General features: G+C 41.5%; 2 protein-coding genes across 4 annotated transcripts in view; one reads left to right on the top strand and one right to left on the bottom strand.

Annotated features, from left to right (window-relative positions):
- Positions 1–10,281, bottom strand: part of TMEM65 (transmembrane protein 65) — a 63,656-nt gene extending 53,375 nt beyond the window's left edge. For all 3 annotated transcript variants that reach the window (XM_078072043.1, XM_036116674.2, XM_036116676.2), the window contains exon 1: positions 9,489–10,281. In XM_078072043.1, coding sequence (XP_077928169.1) covers positions 9,489–9,786 — 298 coding nt within the window. In that variant the 5' untranslated portion in view covers positions 9,787–10,281. The remainder of the gene's footprint in view (positions 1–9,488) is intronic.
- A 101-nt stretch (positions 10,282–10,382) lies between these two features.
- TYW2 (tRNA wybutosine-synthesizing protein 2) overlaps positions 10,383–20,427 on the top strand; it is a 61,596-nt gene continuing 51,551 nt past the window's right edge. Inside the window, exons 1-2 of the mRNA XM_036116666.2 lie at positions 10,383–10,895; positions 13,482–13,635. The gene's annotated coding sequence lies outside the window, so the exon portion shown is untranslated. The remainder of the gene's footprint in view (positions 10,896–13,481; positions 13,636–20,427) is intronic.

Raw genomic sequence — 20,427 nt, 5'->3', positions numbered from 1 at the left:
CAATCCTTTATTTTCAGCTTAAATATCACCTACAAAAAGGCCTTCCCAGATCACCTTATCTAAAGAAAGTGTCATTCTGTTTATTCACCTAATAGCACACACTATCAACAATTATCTTGCTTATTTACTTTATTGTTCATATCTTTCCTTTCTCAAAATGGTAAACTTTATGAGAGTATTTTGCCAAATTAATTCTCTGATATACCCCCAACACCTAGTACAACGTCTATTATATGGTATATACAGTAACAAATATTTGCTAAATAAATAAATTTTCAAAGCTGGAAAGCTTTCCTATGAATAGTGTGTTACATATTTTAAAATAAAAATCCAACAACTCACTCAAAAAATTTAAGGAAAATTAAAATTAAAATTAGAAATTTATGGTGGGGGGCTGCCTGGGTGGCTCAATTGGTTGAGCATCTGCCTTCAGCTCAGGTCGTGATCCCAGGGTCCTGGGATTGAGCTCCACCTCGGGCTCTCTGTTCAGCAGGGAGCCTGCTTTTCCCTCTCCCTCTGCTGCTCCCTCTGCTTATGCTCTCTCTCTCTCTCTCTCTCTCTCATTCTGCCGAATAAATAAAATCTTTTTTTAAAAAATAGAAATTTATGTCAGAAGTCCCAAATACTAGTTTTCTGACTCTTCAAAAATTCTCACATATAAACATTTTAAGAGGTTTATAAACTTTTTTTGCATATTGATTTTACTTTGGCTTCTCTTATTTTTAAAGTAACAATGCCATATTTGCTTTTCTATTGAATGTTATATATAGTACAAATATACAGAAGTTAGACTAAGGTATTTTAACCAGCACATGAGACTGTTTTGAGCATTTGAGGTGCTACTTTTTTTCCCCAATGTGTGTTAAAAATCCCAAGTCTGAGTACCCAGAAAGGTGCAAGAAAAAACTAAATTAAAAACTGCTCTGCCACACAGGTTGTAGGATCTTGGGCAAGCAACTCTGAGCCTCAGTTCTTAGTCTATAGAAAAAAAATAATAATTCTTTCTCTCTCTGAGAGAAATAAAATAATTACCTGAAACTTCACTTAGCTCAGTATGTCTGGCACATAGCAAATACTCCATAATTGCTAATTAATGGTAGTAAAGGTGACATTAGCAACAGCAATAGTGGTAGTAATAGGATGTCTTCTATAAAATATAAGAACCCTTATACAATAGAAATTCAGAAGTTGTGTTACAAAATACTAGACTGTTTTTAAAATTATAAATGTTTCTAATAACACAGTGTACTAAATAATCTACCCTAAAACTCAGAAAGAAAACAGAAAATGTAAACCAAGTAAGAGCACATTCTAATTTAAATTTCCCTGAAACTGGGGTGCCTGGGTGGCTCAGTCATTAAGCGTCTGCCTTCGGCTCAGGTCATGGTCTCGGGGTCCTGGGATCGAGCCCCGCATTGGGCTCCCTGCTCCACAGGAAGCCTGCTTCTCCCTCTCCCACTCCCCCTGCTTGTGTTCCCTCTCTCGCTGTCTCTCTCTGTCAAAAAAAAAAAAAAATTTCCCTGAAACTTTAAAAACAGTAAAAACAGTAAATGTCTCAGTTTAGTTAACTTAAACTGTGCTTAAAACAATAATTCTTTGAACAGTCATATCCAGATGTTAGCAAAAAATACAAGATCTTCAGTGTAAGATCTGAGGAGTCAAAAGAACAATAACAATGTAATAAATACAATTGGTTAGCAAGAGAACAGTGGTCTAATGACCTTTAAGTGTCTGTCAGGAGTAAACCCCATTGGGAAACACAGGGGGATGAAAAAAAGAGAGAGAGAATGAAAGAGAAAGAAAAAAAATAAAAAACACTATGGAAGAGTGACAAAGAGTAGACATTAGAAACAATAACAGAGATATCAAGAAAGAGACCTCCTTTCATAGTAGAAAAGAGTTTAGCACAACCACAAGGGATGAATGAGAACAGAATTGTGTGAGGGCACCAGGGAGCGGGAGGAGGGGCTTATAAGCCCCACACATTCACTACCACTATGAGTCTAAAAAACATGCCAACCAAAATGGTACAGTGTTCTGGAGGCATTTGGTGTGATAACTAGTATGTCTACAAATAGAAGTAGCCCCAAAGAAAAGTATTAAAATATAGTATATAAAGATACTGGCATCTGGTAGAAGCTAAATTGTGCTCATTATACTTTTACTAAGGTAGAGAAAAATGCAATACGTTCAAATATGCCACTACCAACAGCCATCAAAGTAGAGCTTAAGGGAAATGACGTCTTGTTACTTGTAATGTCCTTTGCCTAGAAGAGTCTCTCATTTACCAGGTGATTTAGGATAACTAAGTTATTATATTTTAACATACAACTACTTTGTTCTCATGTGGTTGTTTTCATTAACTTAAAACAGATATAAACCTATGAGTCAAAGATAAGGCTAGAGTCCTATAAATCTACATACTAATTAATTCAGCTGAATTGAGCAAGATGCTAATAAAATCTGCACTCAGGGATTTAGTCCCTATTTGTTCCAGTTAGCTTTACACTATGATATGCCAAAGAAAACCAGACCAGAATGTGGTTATGCAAACTCATCATTAGTTTTAGAAAACCCGAAACAGAGATGCCTGGGTGGCTCAGTCATTTAAGTGTCTGCCTTTGGCTCAGGTCATGATCTTGGGGTCCTGGGATCGAGTTCCACATCAGGCTCCTTGCTTGGTGGGGAGCCTGCTTCTCCCTCTGCCTGCTGCTCCCCCTACTTGTGCGTGCACTCGCTCACTCTTTCTTTCTCTCTTTCTGATAAATAAATAAATAAATAAATAAATAAATAAATAAATAAAATCTTAAAAAAAAGAAAACCTGAAACAATCTTCACTAATAACAGTTCAATATTAGTCATCTCAACACGCAAGATCATCCATTATCTTTAGTTCTACCTAACTTTCTGGATGAGCCTATAAATTGCAGACCTATTATTTCAATTTTCCTATACACAGATTTGTTCATAAAAATCTGCTTCTCATAATTGCTATAAAAAGTAAGCACTAAGTGACTACTGAGGTGGACAACACCAAATTAATTGCTGGTGAATGAAACTGAAGCAGTGTTGAACTTTTCTGAAGCCGGATTTTCTAAGCGTGTAATATTTAGAACTTAGTCAAGAACTTAGAAGTGAAGAAGCAACACAATCAAGGAAACCAGTTATCATAGCACTCATTTATTTGATAGAGAAGTGAGGAATCTGATAGGGAGGATAGGTCTCTGTCTTTATCCAGAGACAAATAAATGAAAATAAAGCAGTAAGATTGAAGTACAGAGAATATACTGATAATAGCAAGTATCAATGGATGAGAGAAGAGAAGGAGATAAGGCAGAGGACTGAAGAAGACATAGCCTTATAGCATTTCATAGAAAGCAACGGCTCTCCACCAGGGCAATTTGCTATACTCCTCCCCTTACCCCCAACCCAGAGTCTCCTCCAAGGAACATTTGGCAATGTCTGGAGACATGACTGGTTACACACTGAGGGTGAAGTAGGTGGGAGGGCACTATTGGCATTTAGTGGATAGAGGACAGGGATGTTGCTAAATATCCTGTGTGGAGGACTGCCCCCGCAACAAAGAATTATCCAGCCCAAAATGTCAATATTGCTAAGGTTGAGAAATCTTGATACAGAAAAAGGAGTCCTAAACATCTCAAATATAAAAGGAATCACTGTACTAGCACTCAGTACAAGAACAAATGTTCAAAAGTCTTAAACACCTAGTATGTTAATGGTACGCATTAATAGAGAAAGAGATTCTAACAGAAATGATTTTTTAACATACTGATATAAAGGAATAAACTACAATTATTAGGTATGGTTATCTACATGGAATGCTCCTAATTTCCCTTCCTTGAATCAACACTGGTCTTAGTGATTTCCTTAACCAACAGCATGCACCAGAAATGACATTCTGGGAATTCCAAGACTAGGTCATAACAAGTCTGTGGGAGGCTAAAGAATGGCCCCCAAATATGCCCATTATCCTAATCCTCTAACTTGTGAATACCTTATTTTACATGGCAGAAGAGATTTTGCAGGTGTCACTAAATTAAGGATTTTGAAAGAGATTATCCTGGGTTATCCAGGTGGACCCTAAATGTAATCATGTGAGGTGGATGCAAAAAGGTAAATGAAGGAGAGGATGATGTGACAACCAAGGCGGAAATCAGAATGATGTGGCCAGGAACCAAGGACTGCTGCAAGCTGGAAGAGACAAGGAACAGATTCTCCCCCAGAGCCTCCAGAAGGACTGAGTCTTGCTGACACTTTTATTTTGGCCCCTTAAGTCTCATTCTGGACTTCAGACCTCTAGAACTCTAAGACAATAAATCTGTGTTGTTTTAAGCCACCAAATTTGTGGTAACTTGTTATAGCAGCAACAGAAAACTAATATAAAATCTTATAGCTTCTACGTAGCCCTCTTGGAACTTTTTCTCTGTGAGTCCTGACCCATCTAAGTACTAGAGTCATCTCAAGAATGTGCTAGTGAGGTCAGGTGCATTTACTCTGGTCAACCATTCCAGATGAACCCAGCTTCTGGCCACCTCCACCAAAGTACCAGACGTGTGAGTAAAAACATCTGGGACCCTGTGACCAGCACATCTGCCAGCTGAAATTTATGAACTGACCTCCACAGGTACCACATGAAACAGTAAGAATCATCCAGCCAAGCCCTGCCTATATTCCTGATCCACAAAATCATGAAATGTAATAGAACAGTTGTTGTTTTAAGTCACACATGACTTTGAATATCAAGGTATACATGAGTGACGATCAGAGATTGTCAAATAGTACATATCCATTTTATAATGGAAGGAAAAAATCCTATTTGTGTTAGCTATTTTTTGCTGGCAGTAATCCCTAGTAATAAGACTACTCCACTATGCCAGTAACTCTAAAATATTCAGAATTAAGTTTGTTGGAATATACTGCTATAATTAGGTTCTTTCCATATTGGTAAAATAACTGATTGTAGCAAAGCTTCATTTAACTTATGTGGGCCCAATGATACAGAAGCTCTCAGCTTAAAAAAAAAAAAAAAAGCGCTCAGCTTATTAGAGATCTCTTATTCTTCCTGACTCAATTCACACTTCATATCCTCATCCTGGTTCTTCCTCTCCCTCTTGCTGGGTCTAGTGTGAGCTACACTTTATTCCTCTTTTACTATTTCAACCAAGGCCCTGAAATATCTGTATTCACATATCTTAATTTGGAATATGAAATGTTTTTCTTGCTCTCTTTTTATTCTCTTTGAGCAAAAGCCACAATTTTCTCCAATTCATCCCAGAAACCAATAGCTTAACTGAGTTGCTACTTTCTCACATTACCATGGGCTGAGAAAAATGAGGATACTCTTGTTAAAGAGTCCAAGATCCCTAGTGAATCAGAACTCCACGAAAAGTCTTGTCTTTAAGTATTTTCAGTATCCACTTTAATATCAGATTTTAATCTTCCAGCCTTTCATTTTGCCAAAGGCCTCTTGTTGTATATGGCAAGTTCTCAAAATGAAACATCCTACCTTAAATAAATAATCACAAAAGGTGAAAATTACAAGATTAAGTTTAGAATTATATGGTGTATCTATACAGATGTAGATAAATGGCAAAAAAAAAGCAATTTAAAATGTACACAATTACCACTTTCACAGAGAAACAGAAAAAAATGCAAGCTGATTAAGATCTAACATTAATAGAAAAACTACTCTGTTCACCTCCATACATTTCTTATCTACTATATGTAAAAGAAATCTCATTTTAAAAATACCTAGAGTACACATTTAACAAAAATATTCCCTCAGAACCTCCCTTTTTCAAATCATATCCTTCATTGTGCCTCCCCCAAAGCCAGCTATTATCTCTCTGTGTAATTCTCCAATAAACATTAATTTTAATACTTTTAAGTAAGTGTGGAAGGTAGCCTCCAACATGGCCCCCAATGATTTCTACCTCCTGGTATTTGCACCCTGTAAGGTACCCTCCTGCTATGTACCAGGACAAAAGAAATGGACTACGGCTCTTCTAAGATTGGGTTATAACATATGTGGCTTCCAGCTTAGGCTCTCACTCTCTCCTATCACTCATTCTGGGGGAAGCCAGCTACCATGTTGAGAACACTTAGGCAGCCATGTAGAGAGGCCCACATGGCAAGAAACAAGACTTCCAGCCAACAACCATGTGAGTGAGCCTTCTTGAAAATGAACCCTCCAGCCCCAGGCTAGATCTCAGCTGATGCAGCCCCAGCTAAAAGCTTGATTCAAATGACTCTGTGAAATACCCTGAGTCAGAAACATCCTATTAAGCCTGTACAAGATTCCTAATCCCCAGAAACTGAAATAAAACATGTTTGTTTTAAGCCACTATGTTTTAGGGTAATTTGTTATACAGCAATGTATAACTAATACAATAAGCATTGCCTATTCTTCAAAAACCAAACTCATGTTTTAAAAGTAAAAAAAAATTATAAATAGAAATAGTAATTGCAAAAATTGGGAGAAAAATTTGTTTTTAAAATCTTGGCTAAAATTGAAAGGCAACTGTAATGTCAGTTTGCCAGTTCTACTTAAAAAAAAATGAGCCAACAAAGTACTATCAGGAAAATATGGACTGTTTGTGGAAGAACAGAGATCAGATTGAGTAGGTAAACTGGGAACACAACATCAACTTTTTTAAAATTGAGAAGGAAATCATTTTGTAATTTAAAAATCACAATATCCTATTTAACTACGATAAGACGTCCCACAAAGCTTGCCTTATCTATTTAGAATCTTGTCACAGCTTTACCTTGTCACAGACCAGATCACATGCCTACTGATAAACACATAAGAAAGATAAGGGCAAATGTACCAAATTTCAACTAGATTTCACAGGCATATCAAAGCATAGATTTTTTTCCTGTGATGTTTCCACATCAAATCCAAAACACTTCTTTCACTCATACAAGCACACTTTCCAAGAACACGTAAGATTTCCTATAATACGAAACAGTCCTTTTAACATAACTTATTTAATTAGAAAATGCATTTAGTACCCATACATTTAGTACATGAGTTGGGTATTTAAAAATATCCAAAAAGCAACAATAAAAGAAAAACATGGGAGCTTTTCATTTATCTGATTGGGGGGAAAAATGATTTCAGTGATCTCCTTAGGAACTGTATGTACTGATATTGAACACAACAAGGAACACGAAGACTGTACTAAAAGTTAAAGCAGCAGCATCAATAAGTATCTTTTGAGTCAACGGGCAATAATTTAGTCATCAATACTGGCAAATATAGTTGATTTAAACTCTCAAGTTCTTTAGCTTATGAATAGGAGATAAGCATTGACTACCACATTGTTTCCTACTATATTTTTGCCAGTTTATCTTGAATAAAGAAGACAAATTACTAACTTCTCTCTCATATAACTTACACACTTATTAAGTTTAATTGATGCTAACTGATCTCCACTGACTGAAGTTAATAGGTCCTTTCCAAAATATTTAAAACCATGTCAAGGGGCGCCTGGGTGGTTCAGTCAGTTAAGCGTCTGCCTTCAGCTCAGGTCATGATCCCAGGGTCCTGGGATAGAGGCCCGCACTGGGCTCCCTGCTCAGCAGGGAGCCTGCTTCTCCCTCACCCACTCCCCTTGCTTGTGTTCCCTCTCTCACTGTGTCTCTCTCTGTCAAATAAATAAATAAAATCTAAAAAAAAAAAAAAAAAAACATGTCAAATTTCAAATTATCTTCAGTGGAAAATGCAGCCTCTCTACTGCAATACTCCTGCCATGTGCTAAAACAATAAGGTATGAGGTAAAATTTATCCAGTTGTATCACAGGATGTGCTTTTCAAGAACTGTCATAAAATTATATTAATAGGGCCCTGGAAACTTGTAACAATGTTAATGCAGAAGAATTTCCAAGAAATTACTTAGACAAGGCCTAATGTATGTTCAAATAGTGTTGTCCATGGAGAAAACATTTCTAAAATTAATGTTACAGCATATATGACTGGCTATATTGTTTTCCCAGGAGCACATTTTCAGAACTGAGTATTTTAAAACCACAAAGTGAGTACAAACATACTTACAAATATGATTATTGCTTCATATAACAGCATGATTACACACTTAATAACTGAACTGATTATGATGCTACATTTTTCCTTAAAAGCATTGTGCACAGACAATATCTGGAATATCCAGTACTATAAATTGGTCCACGATTCCCTGAACATAGAAAAAAAAAGCAGTGCAAAGGCAAAGCTAAGAAAAAGTTCCCGAAGAAGCAGTATAGATAAGTCACGCTTACGTGACCTTCCTTCATTCCTGTACACAGGCCAAAGAAACACTTTCAAGTGCCTCCGGCAAATCAAATGCCACGTTCCAATCAATGTACTCTAAACTTAGGAATCTATGGGATGTTTATGTACCTATCAACTCTGGGGAGGGAGGTAAACTTTTTAAAAAATATCAAATACATCAGAATGTACTATAAAATAGCAATGTATCTTGTCTGTTTTATGTATTTTGTCGGTACTATTGTATTTAAACTGCAAAAATATTTTAAGGTGGAATTAATCACTTACTCCTTTCATCCTCTTGATTTTCTGAATTCTTAGCTTTTTCACCTGCACTCAAATTCAGACCTACAGCATTCTGCACTGGTTTTAAAAATATCCTATTTTAACATGTTAGCTTAAAAATAGCCTTGCTTTCACCGCTCCACATTACTTTAAAGCAGAAGTCTGCTTTTCATAGTAGAGCCAGATTCCCAGAAAAATACCTTCTTAATTACTTCATTCTTTCAACCTCTGGGGAAACAACAAAAACTGGAGTTTAACTTGTGCAGCGCCGAACCTACAGGGGCTTGCTGTTGCTGGTTTGATCCATTCTTTCCATTTCCCAGGAAAATGTTTCCTTTGGCTGCTTAATTTAATACAACTACATGTGTGTGCAAACACACAGCTGAGAGCATCTCTGCCTCAGGAAGCAATACCCCTCTTTTGGACACCCATACATCTTGGTTTGATAACCTTTCAAGAAAGTTTCTTCCTGCATCTCGAGTTTGCGGCACTTTTCAAGCAGGCAAGGCACGCCACCTGCGTGGCCGCACGTTCACAAGAAAGCAGCAAGGGCTTAGGGGGACAGGAGGGTTGGGGAGGGGAGGCACACAACAAATCAAAGCACAATCGAAACAGTATCGGTTGACAATCTGGGCTGAAGCTCGGCTTCTAAGGCTGGGGAGGAACCAGCCAAGCGTCGGTCCGGGCTGCTGGCACGATCCGCGCCTGTCCTACCTGCCCTGGGGACACTCAGGAGGCGCGGAAGGTCCCCCCCGCACACACACACCAATCCCCGCCGGGACGTCCCAGGCGCGAGGCCAGGCGGGCGAGGGGAGCCGGCGGCAGGGGTCCCGGGCCGAGGGGCGGAAGGCCTCCCGGGGCGCCGACGGGGTGTGGGGACTCCGGGCCCCCAGGCTCGCCCCTCACGACCCCTTACCTTGGGCGATGGCAATGGACTCGAAGCGGTGCAGCTCCTTGAGCAGGCAGCTCCTCTCGGTGGAGTGCAGGCTGTAGATGAAGTCGCGCGCGCCCTGCGCCGTGTTCAGCGCCTCTATGGGCTCCTTCTTGGGGTGGGTGCCCAGCCCTCGGAAGCCGCCGGGGGCCGCGAGCGCCAGCAGCCCCCGCCCGCAGCAGCACCAGGACGGCGGGCGGGGCGCGGCGGCGGCGGCGGCGACCGGGCCCGGCCTCAGGCTGCGCGCTGTCCGGCTCCTCAGCAGCGGCAACAGCCGGGACATGGCGGGCTGAGGAGCGGGGACCCCCGCGGCAGTCCGGGAGGGCGATTTCTAGCAAGGCAGGGGGAAGAAGGAGGTAGGCTCAGCCGGACCCCGCCCCAATGTCCTCCTGACTGGCAGCAGAGGCGCCGGGCACCATGCACTCCCCGGGCCCGCGCGTCGATCGCCTCCTTTTCTGTCCCCCTTCCCTTCCGAAAGGCCCGCGGCCGCTCCGGTCCCTCCAACGAGAAAAACTTTCTGTGAGGCTGGGGCCGGGAGAGGGCGGGTGGGCGGTGCGGGCGGGCGCCTCCCGGCTGAGGAGGGGCGGCGCGGGGGGGCGGGCGGGCGGCTAGGGTTGTCTCTGTCAGTTTGATCTTCCAGAGGGATGAGTCAGCCACGCACCGCCCTCCTTCGGCACCGCCCTCCGCTCCTGCCGGCTTTCCCACCCTCTTGCCTGCCCTCGTCGGCGCTCCGTAGGGCTCCAGCGCCCTCAAAGCGGCCGCGCTCCAGGCCACAACCGCCGCCGCTACCCCTAGCGGCTGTATAGGGGCTAACAGGGCGGGGCGAAGGGACGGGGCGGGGCCGCGCAAGCGCAGTCCGCGAGCTCCCCGGCCGTGCTCCCGGCGGACTTGGGAGCGTGCACAGGAGTCCCCACCCCCTCCGGTGCGTGATGGTGGAGGAACAGACGGCGCGTATCCCAGTGCTGGCGCCACCTTTAAGTCCAACGCAGGGAACGGGGAAAAACAGCTCTGGATTTCTTGCTCCGCGGTAGTGCCGCTACCACCGCTGCGCCCTAGCGCCAGGCCTAAACCTGGAGCTTGTTCCGAGCGGTGCTCCAGCGTGCGGCGCCCCCTCGCCCGGCACGGGCCTCACCACCGCTCGGAACCTCACGGCGGCGGGGGGGGGCGGGTCCTGCTCAGGCTTTTGGGGATTGAAGCGCCCACCGTGGCTTCGGCCAGGCACTCCGGTCTTTGAGGCACCTGCCCTGGGAGCTTCAAAGGGAGGGCGAGGCCAGGGGTTTGAGACTGAGGCCTTGACACCGAAAATCCGCTTCCTCGTTCTGATGCCAGCAGCTTGCAGACCGTTAATGCTGGAGCAAGAATATCACAGACCTTTGCCGGCTGTTTGCCAAGGTTTGTTTTTAGTTTTTGTTTTTCTCTTTGCCAAGGCGAAAAGAATTTTGCGATTCTGCACTGTTTCCACGTGTCCAGATCCTAGACCTCTTTCAGGGCCAAGCTCGACGGTCTCCTACTCCGACCTTTCCTTTATCTCCTCCTAAGGAAGATCTCCCCTTTATCTGAACCTAATGACACTTAGGCTTCCTGCCTTAGAGAGTAGATCCACTTAGAGAGTAAATCTGCTCAAGCGCAATCAAGATCGAAATCTTACCCTTATCTTATCCGCTGCTGTACCAGCCCAAGACCTGGTATGTGGTAAATGCGCTATAATCATGTAAGTGCAATATATAAATGTGAGTCGGGGGAGGAATGTTACCGCTAAATCATTCTATTGCTCTAACTCAGCGGTTCTCAAAGTGTGATTCCCGGACAGCAGAGCTTGTTAAGCATGAAAATTGGCCTACTCTGCTCTAGACCCCTTGAATCAGAAACTGGAGTTTGGGCCCACTCATCTGTGTTTTAACAAGCCCTCCAGTTAATACTGATGCACACAAAAGTTTGAGAACCACTGCTCTAACTTAACCATGAAAAGCATTTTTTTAAAAATTTCAGGGCAGCCTCTTTGTGTAATAATGGCAGTTAAGAATGTGCTCTGTGAGGGGTGCCTGGCTGGCTCAGTTAGAAGAGCATGTGACTCCTGATCTTGGGGTGGTGAGTTGAAGCCCCACCTTGGGTGTAGAGACTATTTAAAAAAAAATGTGCTCTGTGGTAAATGAAGTTGGGTGTAAAGACTTGTGTCTTTCTTGTTTTTGAAACCCTCTACATCCCCAGAGTAGAATCCTCTGCAGAGTTATTTTAGTCTCAAATTCTTCTCTCCTATATCTCTTACCCACAAGGGATTCTGACTCATTGAGCTTGGGGCAGGGCCTGGGAAGTGAGGTTTGGAACAGCTATTCACTAAGAACCCATTCCTAACAGTCTTTAGGACACCAGTTTTGTGGGTGGACTCCAGAAACAGATGGCTGACAGTTTGACAACTGGCTCAACCATTTTCTAAGTGTGTTAGTGGTAGATTATTAGAATAGTGGTTCCAATGAATCATGGCTTATGGTATCCATTCCTTTGTGTAGACCTGTCCCACATTGACTGTGGGCTTGGCTGTGTGACCTGCTTTAGCTGATAAGTGGAACATCACAACCCTGATCTAAGTGCTTGCTCGGTGGGACTTGTTGTAATGTGTTTGCTGGATGATTTATGATTATTCAAGTCTGCTATAGAAAATAAGAATCTAAAATGTAGACATAATTTGCTTATGCGACATTAAACCTGGGATAAATGGATACGGGTTGATCTTAGATAAAAAGGATGGAACAAATGAAAGTGCTACTTTAGATAGAAAGAGATAGACCAAGTGAACTTTAAATATTAATAAGGTAGAGATTATACTACCTCTAGACACAACTATGTCATCCCTACATTGGCCACCTACTAGTGACACGCATTATAGTCTCATTGTGGCCTCGTGTAGTCTGTACAAGAAAAGCAGATAAACCCCTAGCTACTCAGCCAGCTAATGGCCAGCTGCAAGCAGACACACTTGCTCCTTCATCTCTGACAGAACAGATATATGTTGGTTCCAGGCCCTCCTCTCTTACTTTCCTCTGTGGTCCTTAAAACCACACCATCTGCAGAGAAGACTGGCACAGCAGGGAGGTTAGGACATATGAACATTGCGTAAAACAAAATTCAGATACTGTGGTCTTCCACCTTGCTGTCCTAAGCTGGTTTATCTGTCCATCTCTTTCCCCTTGCTAGGCAGCTCATTGTTAGTCTCTTATAAGATGTCAATCAGATGTCAGCTAACTGCAGCTACTGGCTGGATGCCCAAGATGGCACATTCATGTGGCTGAGGATTGAGGAGGATCGACACTAATGTGGCTGAGGATTGATGCTGGCTAGTGGCTAGCTGCATGCAGCTGGGACTGTGAACTAGTGTACCTTCATTCAGCCCCTCCAGCAAGGCAGAACTTCTCCCTTGCTGGCTGGCTTCCCTCAAAGCGGGTGTCTGAAAAGAACCAGGCCCATGGCCTTTTCTGACATAGCCTAAGAAGTCATGCAGAGGGGCACCGGTGTGTGGTAGTCGGTTAAGCATCCATCACTTGGTTTCAGCTCAGGTCTGATCTCAGGGTGGTGAGATCAAGCCCTGTGTCAGGCTCCACACTAGGTGGGGAGTCTGCTTGAGTTTCTCTCTCCCTCTGCCCCTCCCCCCTGCATGCACGTGCACGCTCGCTCTCTCAAATAAATAAATAAATCTTAAAAAAAAAAAAAAAAGTCATGCAGCATCATTTCTCCTGTACTCAACTAGCTACCAGCAAGCTACTAAAGCCAGCCAAGATTCAAGAGAATTCAATGGGAACAATGCCAAACAATTTGGGAACATGTTCTAAAGCTGCCACATAAACAGTGTGATTCAGGTGTCTTCATTTGGTTTATAAGCCCATCTGTCCTGTGACCTATGGTAGAGTCTGTGTGGTGGTGTACTTGGAGCCTGCCATTGCATCAAGGTAATTCTCCACATGACATTTGCCCTTTGGAATTCAGCTGCCATACATAGAACTCCGGAGTATCCTGCTACAAAGACCACATGGAGGAGGAGGCAACAGCCAGTAACCCCAGCTAACTACCAGGCACATGTATGGGGCCATCTTGGACCATCCAGTCCCAATCAAGACCCAGATGACAGCATTGCAAAGAGGTAAAGTCATTAGCTCTGGAGCCAGACTTCCTGGGTTTGGGTCCTCACTCCTCCATTTACTAGCTCTGTAACCTTGAGCTGATAACTTAATCTTTCACGGACGCTCATCTGATGGAATAAAGGCATGTTGTTAAATTTGCTCATCTGTTAAATGGAAATAAGGCATCTGCTTTATAGGGCTATAGTGAAACTAAATGAATTAATACATGTAAAGCATTTTAAACAGTACCTAGAACATGGTGAGTGCTCGATAAGTATTAGCTCTCATTATCCAAATTCCTGTGAACCTCTCACACCTCTAGGATTATGTCTTTGGACCCTAATTTGAGAAATACCTACCTAGCTATCTGTCGTTTAATACACATTTAATGTGTACTAATTGGATCCCTTATCCATTCCTTTTCTCTGAACATTTGAATATCCTAAATCTGAGTAAATGGAGGAGATGGGGAGAGAGGAGGGCTTGGGGTCTGTGTATAGAGCTATGGAGAAATACAGGATAAGGCAGGCGCATGTGGGTGGCAAGAGGAAGGTCCTGAGGAAATTGTGAGGCTGCTAAAGAGAGTGCCAGCGGGTTGGAGAAGGTTACGGAAGAGGGAGAGCAGGAGGGCCTGGATTCAGCCTAGCCTGCCCTTCACTTTTAAAGATGACGGACATCATGCCTCAGTTAATAATCACAATCTCCTCCTCATGAAAAGCTGCTGCTGAATCAACAGTCCACAGTAGATTACATCATGCAAATACCTTCCAGAGTTCCTGGCATCTCTCTTGCTGGCAGGGCACAAGGCTGTTTGCTGTGTACGTGTTCTGATATGTTATACACCCAGCTATTACTGCCCATTTTTAAATTCCTGAATGGTTGTTTTATTTAGTGGGACCTTTAATCATTTATTCTGTCCACATTTTTGTAGTTCCCTTTTGGCACTTCTCATCCCTCAGTTTCCCACCTTAGGATTCTGACCCCTGGAACTCCCTAGCACCATCAGAATTATGGCACGTGGATTGCTGCTTCACAATGAAAAGCACGAAAGGCAATTAGAAAAATTAAAGAAGACTTAAATAAACAGAGAGAAATACCAATTAAAGTTTGGAAAACGCAAAGTATATGATGTCTGTTCTCTCTGAATTAATCTATAAATTCAGCACAATGTCAATCAAAATCCCAGCTGGGTTTGTGTCTTTGTATGTGTGTGTACGAAATTGTTAAACTGATAGTAAAATTTACATTGAAATGCAAATGGAGGCCATACAGCATACAGAAATGGCATGGGTCCCCCCGAGTTCAAATCCTAACTCTAACTCATCTACTAACTGTATCAGTTGGACAAGTTGTTTATCAGTCTAAGTCTTGGTTTTGAGTTTCTTGTTATTTCTTAAAATCTACCCTAAGAATCATGAGGATGAAATGAGATAATATATGTAAAGCACATGGCATATTACCTAACATGTAGTAGGTGCTCAACAAATGATAGGCAGTATTAAAAGGCAGTAAGATTTAAAAAATAGTGTTAACAGTAAAACGGTATATCAGAGGCCCATGTAACTTTAGAGCTAAAAGAAAGAGAATCCAATTGGATCTCTATTTTCTCAACATGCCTGTATCAGTGTTTCTCAGCGTTCCAACTCCTTGCAATCTAGCTGTCCAGTTTCCAAAGGACTAAGCTGGAGATATAAACGTGGGAACCATCAGCATCCAGATATCATTTAAAGCTATAGAACTGGCCAAGTTCCCATTGGGGTAAAGACGGAGATGAGGAGAGGGTCTGGGGCTTACCTGGGACTCTTCACCCCTGAGAGACTGGAAGAGGCAGAAGAGCCAGCAGGGTAGGAGGAAAACCAGAGGACGGTGGTGTTCAGATCATTAGATGCCTAGAACAATGTTCACCTGGTGTAATACTGGTCATTATTATTCTTGGGATATTGGATGATTTTTTTTTTTTTTTACTCCTTTGCACTTGTATCTGTTACTTGAATTGTTTATGGTAAATGTATATAATTTGTTTTTAAAAACAAAACTTTTATTAAAGAAAGGAACTACAGAACACCTGAGAAATGCAAAATAAACCCTGAAGGGACAATCTCTCTTTCGGATCCTTTGCATTCCTCTACACCAGTCATTTAATACTACCTCTCATCATCTAATGATCTCATCTACATATTGGAAAGTGCCCGTCACAGGTCAAGAAATAGTATCTTATGGAAGCAAGGTAGAAAATATAAGGGAGGGGCTATCAGTTGGTGCACAAAACTCCTGTGCTTAATTTCATATTCCATGAAGCTCATATTTATCTGTCCTTAAGCATACCTATGGGCAACAAGACTGTCCCACACCCACCATAAAAGGTGCACCTGCACACCAAATACACACACATACATGCATGCACACACACACACCTATTTGTCTCTTTCAGGGCAAAATTTTATAACATTTTTTCCTTTCCAGGTCTCCCATCGTGTTTGAGGTTGGGGAGGAATATTGATCAAAGCAAATATAAGCAGTATGGCTTGAAATGCCTTCTTTGCAAACTTTAAACTTGAGTTCTTAGTGAGGCTTCAAATATTTAGATGCTGAAAGTACTATTTTTTGAAAAATGGCTCTATCTGTGAACCCAGCAGGGAGGTCAGTGGAAGGATTGTGAATGTTCCTGTTTGTTTTGGGAAGAAAATAAGGCATTGATTCAGACTTTCCTTGAACATCTTTTCAAAGAGACTTATCAAATCATCCCCAGACTCTATCTGAATTCAACATATATTGACATCACCAAATTAGGTACTGGAAGTATGAAAATAAAAATGTACTTTGTTTAAGGCCAGATTCTCTATTTACAATTTAATATTTTCAATGCTATAAATTACTACTGTTCAACAGTATCCAATTCTCAGGGCCAGAGAGGATTATTCTTTCCTATGCCCTTGAAGCTAGGGGTAGCTGTGTGACTTGCTTTGGCCAATGAATGGAAACCTGACATATTTCACCTCCAAATACAGGTACTTAATTGCCTGTGCTCGACTAGGCAGTTCTTCCCTCTGCTAATGCCTCAGTGAGATTCACAACATGTGCTGAAATGAAGTTCTATGAAACTGATGATGCTGGGAGTAGTGAGCCTATATAGGAGAAGAGCTGCCCTGGAGAGTTGCCCCAATCCATAGCAGACTTTGCATGACAGAGATAGAAGCTTTTTTATGTTAAGTCCATGTGATCGAGGGATTCCTTTTTATTGCAGCAAAAGCTCCAGTATCATGACTAATATAGCTCTTCTTTGGCTCTTTCTCTTACCTTTATAAAGTTGAATGCCTTCCTTCACTCCTGCTATTTTTCTAAAGGGAGGGCCTGTTTTGGCTCCAGTGTGTTTGTTTTTCCTGAGTAGGATATAGGGAGACAGGGTCCTCTTTTCCTCTTGTTTCTGAGTTTTATGTGAGTCTGGCACCACACACAGATTTGGGAGTCGACAGCATTAAGGAAGTGGTTTAAACCCATGTAAGCAGATAAAGTTGGGTATAGCAAATGTGTGACTGAAAACATAAGAGGACAGAGACTTGGGGAACAAAAACAGTTAAGGGATAAGCAGTGGAAGAAGAAATAACCAAGGAAAGAAGGTGAGGTAATGTGACAAAAGGAAAAAAATCTGGCCACAGAAAACAAAGGATGATAAAGTTTCTAGAATGAGTGGTCTAGAGTTTCAAATGCAGCAGCAAAGTAAAGCAAATCAAAGACAAGGAAGTACTTATTAGAAATGGTGAGTTGAACACGTATAATTATGACCCCTTTATAATAAAAGTGCTCTAAACTGAATGTAAATGAGTTAAAAAAAAAAAAAAAGTCATACCCTTGTAAGCATGGAGTTAATAGGAGAAGAGGAAGAGCGGACAGCATTACAGAAATACAAGATGGAGAGCAAATGGAGGAGTGTTAATTAACCCAATGGATCAGAGAAAGGTGAAAACTAAGCTAAAATGGAGCAACCCACAAGAAGGTTAATTTGAGCAACAGTCTCAAAAAAGTACTGGAATTGGAGTCACCAGGTACCTCTGAAGGTTGAGATATAACTGCACTAAAAACATAAGATCTAGGTGAAAATTTTTAAAGGCGTGTTCAGAAAGGCAGATCCCCTTCTACATCCTATATAGCTGGGAGAATGCCACTTCCTGACTCCAGCAGGAATCCAGAAGTTTACTAGTGGAGAGACACTGGGCTTAAGGGCACTAGAAACACCTGAGGGCAAGGGAGGTACAACTCAAGAGATTAAGTGAATACCACAGTCTGACTCATGGGTCCCCCTTGTCACTCTTCTGCTCTGCTTCCAGGAGAGTTTGGTAGCCATACTATTGGAGGATTCCTCTTTGAGTGCCCAATAAAATAGCTCAGCCAGACCACCCGACAGTGAAACCACCAATTAACCAGCTCTGCCAGTCTGCCAATTAGTTTCTAAACAGCTTTTTGTTGTTTCTCTCTTAAATACAAAATATGAGCCAAGAATTTAAAATCATAGGTTGGTTGAAGAAAGCCTTCAAGACAGAAAAAAAATAGCATAAAAATATATAAATAAATAGCATAAAAATATATAGATAGGTAGATAGATAGATAGATAGATAGATGATAGATAGATAGATAGATAGATAGATAGATAGATAGATAGATAGATAGATAGGTGTCTGGGGCACCTGGGTAGCTCAGTCAGTTAAGTGTCTGCCTTCAGTTCAGGTCATGATCCCAGGATCCTGGGATTAAGCCCCGCATCGGGCTCCCTGCTCAGCGGGGAACCTGCTTGTCTCTCTCTCTCTTTCTCAATAAATAAAATCTTTAAAAAAAAAAAAAAGGCATCTGGCTGGCTCAGTCAGTAGAGCATGCAACTCTTGATCTCGTGAGTTCAAGCCCCACATGGAGCGTAGAGATTACTTAAAAAAAAAAAAAAGGACAAAACAAAAAAAATGGATCTCAGAGGACGTAGGGAGCAAAATAAAACTTTTGAAAATTCATAATACTAATATATTTACAGAATGAGGGGAGATACCGCATCTATGGGAAAAAATGGGATTCTGTAAAAGTAGGAATAGCCAGAAAACAGTATTTCTTGAAATTTGAAATATGATAGTCAAAATGAAAAATGTAGCAAAAAGATTGGGAGATAATATTGAGAAACATTTCTTTAAAAGCAGATAATAGATAATAGATAAAATAGAAGATAAATGACAAAATTAAAGAATCAGGAGGTGCAAAAAAGTGGAAGACAACACAGTTTGAAAATGTAAGAGAGAAAATTGTCAAATGTCTGAAGGAGAACTCCCAAAAGTGAAAGTCGTTTGTTCCCAGATCGAGAGAGTTCACTGAGGGACCAGAACACTAGATGAAAAAAGACACACTTTAAAGTATGTCATCACACTTTGTTGTCATCAGATCACTAGGGACCAAAAAAAGATCTTAAAAGTTTCCAGCAGCAAAGTCAAGAAGTGTCAAGGGAAGTTCAGTAAAAAGGATCCCATTTCAAATATAGTTTGTACTGTAATAGCGTTGTGTGGTGACAGATGGCGGCTACACTTGTGGTCACAGCATAACGTATAGAATCACTATGTTTTACACCTAAAACTAACGTAACATTGTGTGTCTATACTCACAATGACTATATAACTCATTTGCATATACAGCTCTACGAAGTTTTGTTTTGTTTTTTTTTAAAAAAAGGATCCCATTTCAGAACTGTTTTAGGCGTCTCAACACTAATGGTGGAAGCCAGAAGACAAATGGAACATAATAGCTTTGAAATTCCAAAGAAAATTATTTCCAATCTAGAATTCTATATTGAGCAATCCGACGTGAAGGTGGATTATAACCTTTTTAAACATTGAAGTCTCAAAATATGTGTGTCCCATACATCATATCAGGAAAAACTGGAAGATGTGCTCCCCTCTCACTCTTGAGAGTGTTTTCTGTATCTTCACTTAATAAACTTCTATCACTTTACTCAAAAAAAACCAAAACAAAAACTGGAAGATGTGCTCCATCAAATAGAAGGAATAAAGCAGGAGATCCAGGAGATGGGAAGTTGCAGGACAACAGGTCTAGAGAACAACCAGTCGACGGGGGAGCAAGGCGATGGAAGGCTTTGGGAGGTGTACCTCTAACAAAGAGATGGAATTTATGGATTTTTCTGATGTTTTTGAAATATTGAAAGAATTACACTTCTAGTGTTAGCTAGCTAGTCAGTTTAAATAGATGGAAGGTGTGCTGCATGATTTGTGTTTTAATGAGCTCTGCATCCAATACTTCGGACCCACGTGTATAAACCATATGTCCTGTTTGTTTATGCATAGTTTTAGGAGTCAAAACATCCTTTTTGTGCTTTTAATTATTAAAATGGTTTCTGGCTATTATTTCATAACCTGTCCCCAGAATTTCGTGCCTTCAACACCCATTCCTCCTGCTGTATTTCCTTTGTACACCTTCGAAACTCAAACTCAAAGTTTGAACCATCTTTGACCTCTTTCACTTCAAAAATGTCTTTGCTAAATGCCACACATTCTATTAAATGTGACATTTTTTCATATTTTTTTAAAAGATTTTAAAAATTTATTTAACAGAGATAGCACAAGTAGGCAGAGTGGCAGACAGAGGTAGAGGGAGAAGCAGGCTCTCCGCCGAGTGGGGAGCCCGATGCAGGGCTCGATCCCAGGACCCTGGGATCATGACCTGAGCCGAAGGCAGCCGCTTAACCGACTGAGCCACCCAGGTGCCCCTCATATATTTTTTTTAAGTAATCTCTATGCCCAATGTGGGGCTCAAACTCATGACCTTGA

The sequence above is a fragment of the Halichoerus grypus genome, chromosome 5, assembly GCF_964656455.1.
Source record: "Halichoerus grypus chromosome 5, mHalGry1.hap1.1, whole genome shotgun sequence".
Classification (NCBI taxonomy): domain Eukaryota; kingdom Metazoa; phylum Chordata; class Mammalia; order Carnivora; family Phocidae; genus Halichoerus; species Halichoerus grypus.
Note: the sequence above shows the minus strand (reverse complement) of the source record. Positions and strands in the feature narration are given on the sequence as shown.